The 7,640-nt window shown below is 37.1% G+C and overlaps 1 protein-coding gene across 1 annotated transcript in view; it reads right to left on the reverse strand.

Moving 5' to 3' along the window:
- LOC107663745 (laminin subunit alpha-1-like) overlaps positions 1-7,640 on the reverse strand; it is a gene marked incomplete at its 3' end in the record, with an annotated part of 23,200 nt that overhangs the window by 7,334 nt on the left and 8,226 nt on the right. Inside the window, exons 5-6 of the mRNA XM_016454058.1 lie at positions 1,616-1,827; positions 608-787 (exon numbers count right to left, since the gene is read on the reverse strand). Of these exons, the coding sequence (XP_016309544.1) occupies positions 608-787; positions 1,616-1,827 (392 nt within the window). The remainder of the gene's footprint in view (positions 1-607; positions 788-1,615; positions 1,828-7,640) is intronic.

Consider the following 7,640-nt stretch of genomic DNA (forward strand, 5'->3'; position numbering starts at 1 on the left):
CTCACACACACTTCACACACACACAGACACACACACACACACACACTCACACACACTTACACTCACACACACTTTAAACACACACACAGACACACACACACACACACTCACTTTAAACAAACACAGACACACACACACACTCACACACACTTACACTCACACACACTTTAAACACACACACAGACACACACACACACACACTCACTTTAAACAAACACAGACACACACACACACTCACACACACTTACACTCACACACACACTTTAAACACACACACAGACACACACAAACACACACTCACACATTTTAAACACACTCACACACACAAATATATAAAATACTTAAAATGATTACTTAAAGACCATGTTACACGAGCATTTCTGTAGCTCAAACAGATCAACATAACGCAAGCAACACCAAGGCCATGGGTTCGATTCCCAGGAAATGCATGAACTGAACACCTTGAACACAATGCAAGTCCCTTTGGATAAAAGCATCTGCCGAATACATAAATGTAAGCCTGGTGATCATTTCATAGTACAACCATCTGAGAACATGACACTACATCTATAAAAGTCTAAAGCCGGTTTAAAGCGGTGCTCCGTACCCGTCGGGTGACGATGGGGTCCACGTCTTTGGGGTCGCGGTAGCTGAGGGTCATGAGGTCGGCGTTGAGCGTTCGGATCCTCTGCAGACGCAGCCGGATGAAGCGAGCGGAGGTGAACTCCAGCAGCTCTGGGGTCAGATCATCTGCGCTGGGTCGGCCGTTTATGAGAGACGTGTGGATCTGAGGAGAGACACCGCCACCATTCATTTAATTTGCTCTTCTAACTAGTGCAAGTCTTCATTTTATTGTTTATTCAACAGTCCAGTTTGATCTTCATGACCTCTAGATGTGATACATTTGTTTCTGACTGTCACTGCATCTATTGTGTCAAAATGGATGAATCACCCAATAAATGATACAAACTCTTCCCAGCATTCTGACACCATAAAAACCATGCTAAAATGATATTATCTGAGCAGTGTCACACTATAACCGATCCAGCTGTGACCCAGGGCTATTATTGTTAACTAAAACCATAAAACACATTTGAGTTAAATTAAATAAAATTAAATATTAAAACACTAAGTTATTTTATTTCAGATAATTGCCAAAGCAACATTTCTCATTTTTTTATTATTTTTAAAGTATTTAAATAACTAAAACTGAAAAAAAAAAAGTTATTTAAAATGAAATTAAATAATTAAAAACTAAAAAACAAAAATGCAACAAAATTACTAAAAATGTAAAAATAAAAACTACTTAATTTTCATAGACACTACATGGAAATATTGATAAGAAATTAATAAAAATAACAAAACTACTAAAAAATGAAGTAAAATTAAAATAAAAACGGAAAACATAACTAGTGAAAAATATTAATGAAAACTAGACATTTCTAAAAAGCAAAAACTATTACAATTTCAAAAACACAAGGAAATTACCAAAACTTCAACTAAAATAAAAAAGAAAACATAAAAAAAAAAATTATTACAATCGAAATATTAATAAACACTAGCATAAATGATACTGTGACCCGGCGTGACCTGTTACCCATCATGCACTGCTCACCTCGCCGTGCTCCAGCGGCACCAGGCGTGAGTAGTAGGATGTGCAGATGACCTCGTCGTCTCTCTTGTAGGTGGGCGGCCCGAGGCGGGGCGTGATGTTGTATCGGGTCAGACACTCGGTGTCGCTGATGGCGTAGTACTGCCACGGCTGGAAGTCCACTCCGTCCAGAGAACGCTCCAGAACCCAGTTCCCGGGCCGCGGAGAGTTCGCCGCTTAATGATTTTTGGCATAAAAGAGAAATCAATTTTCAATATTACGATATTATGATCAATAAATCGAAATTATGATAAAAAGTCATAATTACTTGAAAAGTCTAAATTATGATAAACCCAATTATGAGATAAAAATGTCAACTTTTAATCTCATAATTGAGTTTTGGTTATAATTTCGACTTAAGTCATTATTATTATTATGACTTTAAAAGTCTAAATTTAAAAGTAAAATTTTTTTTTTAAAAAGTCATAATTATGATAGAAAGTCAATTTTGAGATAGTCTTCTAAGATAATTCTAAGATCATAATTGACTTAACAAATGACTTCCATCTCATAATTATGATTAGGATGATAATATAGGATCAATAGGCTCATAATTCTGATCACAATTCTGACTTAGTATCTCATAAATCTAACTTTTCATGTCAGTTTTGACTTTTAAAGCCAGTTTAGTACATCAATTTCAAGTTTTTCTCTCATAATTATGAATTAGTATGTCATAATTTCAAGTTACGTCATAATTTTGAGTTTTTAAGTCAATTCTGGCTTAGTGTGTCAATTTCAACTTCTCATAATTATGATTTAGTATATCATATTTTGACATTTTTATCTCAAAATTTTGACTTAACACGTCACAATTATGACTTACGAAAGCATGATTTTTTTTGTGTGCGTGTGTGATGGAAATAGCTTCCATAGGAAATATAACTAATACCGAAATTTAAAAAACACAAACACAAACTAATAAAAACAGCAAAATCACAAAATGGCTAAAAATGTAAATAAATATAAAATGAAAACTAAAAATACATTTTAAATATGAATAAAAACCATAATAGTATAAAAACAACACTAAAATAAAAATAAATGAAGTAAGTGCATCATGATAGTCTCTTCTGGTGGTCTTTTCTAACTCTGATGTGTGTGTTTGTCTGTGTTTACTGGACGCTTAGCGATGTACAGACGAGGACACACACAAACACACATCTCTGAACGTAATGACAGACTTCATCCTCATGCATTTGATCTGCGTTCATGAGATTTCCGGAATCCCCGCATTGAAGAGCGAGCGAAGACACCAGCGGACAGAAATGAATGGAAATGACGGATTACAGGCTGATGTTCCACTGAAGATCAGAGCAACATTCACTGACATGCTGAAGTACTTTCATACAGCGGTGATAATCACAGGTTACACGACTGCAGAATTATGGGATGGTTGCTAGGCAAAACAACAACAACTGCTGGATTTTAATAAGGGCAGAAGTAGATCTCTATGTTGATTTCTTGACTGAGGTTTAAAGTCAACATGAAATTGTTCACTAATCATTTACCTACATAATGTGGTGTATTTATGAGTGCAAGCACAATGAGAAAAATCTGACCTTCACAGTGTTATTTTATTATCATTCAGACACTACACTCTTAAAAATAAAGGTGTGTCACAGTGATGCCACAGAAGAACCTTTTTGTCTGAATGGTTCCATAAAGAACCTTTAACATCTGAAGAACCTTTCTGTTTCAATAAAGCTTCTTTGTGGCGAAAGAAGGTTCTTCAGATTATAAGAAGGTAAGAAAGAGACGGTTCTTTAAAGAACCTTTGATTGAATGGTTCTTTGTGGAACCAAAAATGGTTCTTCTACGGCATCGCTGTGAAGCACCTTTATTTTTAAGCGTGTATTATAGATTTGCTCATTTTAAATCGGTCATTCATTTTAATTTTAGTTAAGTTTTGGTAATTTTGCTGTAGTGTTTTTGTCATTTTTACTATTTTATTCATTTTAGTTTAGTTAAATTAAATGAAAATGAGAAATGTCACTTTGGCAACTAGTTGAAATAAAAAGCGTTTCATTTTTTAACATTTTATTTTATTATTTTAGTTAACATTTACTTTATTTCAAGTGATGAAAATGCTTTTACGGTTTTAGTTTTAGTCAACTATTATAACCCTGGTACTTCAAGTAAATATTTTATGTCAAAGGGGTTCGACTGACAAAAACGTTGGGGAGTCTAAACTTCACATTAGACAAAATAATCATTGTTTTCTGTGACAAAATAACACACTGTGTCGTCTGGACATACTCAAGGGCGTCTGGATAATAATTTAAACAGCAACAGACTGAATGACTTTCAGATAAAACACATCATTCCTACTCATAGTTACTATTTTATCTTTTTTGATGAGTAAAATCCCACCAGATTCACATCAGAGGAAATCAGCTGTCTCGTGATCCTGTTAACACAACCTGACCAAACAAACACAAGTCAAACAGCCATTTGGGGCCCGTTATCGCCTGTGGCCCCCCAGACAGCATAAAAACACACCGTCTGCTGTCCAAACACCTCAGGAGGACCTTCAACAGCTGTGTTGGTCCTCACACACACACAGACACACACACACACACACACACTCACACAGACACACACACTCACACTCACACACACTCACACTCACACTCACACAGACACACACACACTCACACACACACACAGACACACACACAGACACACACAGACACACACAGACACACGTGTGTGTGAGACGCGGGAGCTGATGGCAGGGGCGGTGGATATTTGTGGCGGTCAGTGTGGATATTGTGGATGAGTTCTTCTGTGTCATCACGTTCTATTAGTTCTTCAGTTTCAGTTTCTGAACTTTCACGCTTAGTAATACATACAGCTGTTCCCTCACCACAGTGCAACAGTGAAAAGGGACTTCTTTCAAACAGTGTCGCGTTCCGAACGTTGTTTAAGCGACATACACCGGTATTGCAGTATTTTAAAAATTCATATCATAACAAAAATAAACACCGGTATTCGGTATGAACCGGTGTACCGCCCAGCACTACTCACACTCACACACTCACATTAACATTTCATCACATTTTAATCTTTATAGTCTCAAATACATATGCAACATTAGTGATGCCAAAAAAAAAAACAAGAGTTTACCATCTTATACCACAAGCGTGTGAATAACCACAAAATTGTCTTCATGTTCAACACTACATCTACTGTTTTAGCCTTTCAAACAGATCAAACATCTTTTTGTCAAATGATTTGATTGTAAAAGTATGTTTGTGCATCTTTTTTTTCACTTCAATTTCATTTGATGAATAACGTTCAGGCATTAACTCTTTCCCCGCCAGCGTTTTTGCTGATTTTCACTAAAATGTCATGGCCCCCAGAATATTTTATTGTATGAATATCTGAACATGCAATACATCAAAATAACTATCAGATCTACTTTCAAACAAAAAAAATCTGTTTTATTCTAGCTTCAAGCATTTTATTTTATTTTTTTATCAACACTTAGGTAGGTTTCATAAAAAAGCAACATTTTGAGCAAAAAGCTGAGAAAATCGCATTTTTATCAAATACTACTGTACATCTGGATCATATTCAGTAATATTATAAAAAGCAAAGATGCAGCAGATGGCTTCCATCAGCACTCCCAAAGCTTTAACACTTTCTGGATCCACATTTCACTCGCTAACATTTGGCATTTTCATTTATATGCCGTTAGTGTTGATGATCGCATTATTTTTCACATGCATAGGCTTACATATGAGATCGCTCGTTTCTGCGTCTTCCTCGTCTGTGTTTTTGATCAGCACTTTCTAGACTCATTCAGGAGATGCGTAATAGCGCCCCCTAGCGTTTAAAAGAGCAGGTCATATGGGTTTTTGAAAAATTTTCAAATTTTCAAATTCTCTTTTGCAGTTTATAACATAGCTATCCTTAAATGAAAACAATCTGCAAAGTTGTTAATCAAAAAAGTGCATGATAAATAAAGATATTGTCTCTCAAAAGAGAGAGTCGATTCTGAATCGCCTTAACGAGTCGTCACGTTTTCGAATCTTTTGCCTGTTACTGGTATACGTCACTGGGTAACACATTTGCATAATCTCGCCTGCCCACGAGTCTGACCTACCCACAAACACTTCCGCTACTTAGTGTGTTTACATCATGTTGAGAAGACGCTGTGTTCAAGGATACCACAGAAATACAATTCGAACCTTTTGTTGTGTGCATGTCATTTTACCAAGGACTGCTTTTCTAATCTTGGCTTTTATCTTCGTTGGCTTCTTCTATCTTCTTAATTTGGACTAACAAGTTCTCCGAAGCACAACCTGTAAGTACCATTGATACGTTATGTGTACATTTTCAACTGAGTGCTCAAAAAGTTTTTGTGCTAATATGTGATGTACACCTAGAGCAGCTTTAGGTTTCCAGGTAAAGCACGATATTACTGTCTTACTGAAGTAGTTCTGATAATTCGCTGTGAACCCACTATTTCCTAGGAATGTGTCGATTAATGTAGACTGACGTTCTAATAATTACTTCGTTTAATAATAAAGAATGTAGTGTAGCGCACAGACTTTATAATCATTGTGAAGCTGTTGTTTATTTTGCTGCACCGGCAGCTATAGGGTTAATGCTGGAGAGAATGCTGCGTCTGTGATACAGCTGTTCTGCGTTCTGATTAAAAGTTAAGATGGAGTGTCTTTTGTCTGTCGTTCTTCAAACATTACAGTAGACATATTTTGGTTTACAAACTGTATCGTTTCATCAGTTAGTCACGTTAGCACTCGGCTAACATATCCACCATTATTGTTTTAAGTGTTCACAGTTTAGCAGCTAAACTTTAGCTGTGGGCACGATTCGCTTGCATAAGTGTTTTTGTATTTTATGTCATTATTATAAGAACGGATTGGAGCACTATATTATTGTTTTATGTAATTTGCCAATGGTAGCGCTCGCTAACTGGCTCAAGGATTCCTCTGTGTGCCAATCACAGCAGGCTTGGCCAGCTGACCAATCAGAGCAGAGTAGGCTTATGGAAGGGAGGGGTTTGCTCCGAACTTGCTTGGAACGAATCGTTTCGAAATCATTGGCAAATGACTTTTCATATGCATATGCTTACATATGAGATCGCTGGTTTCTGCGTCTTCACCACCTGTGTTTTTGATCGAGTTTCTAGACTCATTCAGGAGCTGCGTGATAGCGCCCCCTAGCGTGAAAACACGGGAAATTCCATGTTTGGCGGGGAAAGAGTTAAGTGCTCAACTACGTCTTGTGGTCGCTGTAAAGAACTCACCTGGGCTCCAGCGGCCCACCCGACCCCTCCAGGTGTGTGTGTGTGTGTGTAGGAGCCCATTAGCATGTGTAATCCTGCACTGATGGCCTGAGGCCCCGTCGGGGTCGGCCCTGCTTTATGTGTGTGTTTCCCTTCCCCCTGCGGCCCTCAGTGAACACAGACAAAGGCCTGACTCATCCTCAGTCCAGACGACAGCATAAAAACACCAGCCGCAAACTCCAGAATCACTGCCACATCGGCGGATTATTTACAGGAACGCTGAGCTTCAGACGCTTAAACGTTTACTCTGGGGAACTTTGTGGTTATTCAGATTTCTGTGGTTTCAGATGGTCTCACCAAGCTTTTTGGCACTGCTAATATTGTTGCACATGTATTTGAGACTTTAGATATTAAAATATGAAAAATAAAACAATAATTTAGCAGATAGATTAAATGCATTTTAATCATCTCCAAAAAGCTTTTTTTGCAAGTGTCTATGAGGGTTATTATACAGTATTTAACAAACTAAAGCAAAAATTAAATTCTAAAAAAAAAAAAAAAATCTAAAACTAATCCATTGAAAAAGCAGTTTCTGTATGTTCTGCAAGTAAAAAAGTATTTAAAATGGCCTGGATATGTATATAGGTCAGGCATAACATGATCAAAGTGGCCCAGCATAGTGTCCAAAATCCTTGCACACACACACACACACACACACACACACACTCCTTT

This window comes from Sinocyclocheilus anshuiensis, unplaced genomic scaffold (genome assembly GCF_001515605.1).
Source record: "Sinocyclocheilus anshuiensis isolate Anshui unplaced genomic scaffold, SAMN03320099.WGS_v1.1 scaffold2305, whole genome shotgun sequence".
Taxonomy (NCBI): Eukaryota; Metazoa; Chordata; class Actinopteri; order Cypriniformes; family Cyprinidae; genus Sinocyclocheilus; species Sinocyclocheilus anshuiensis.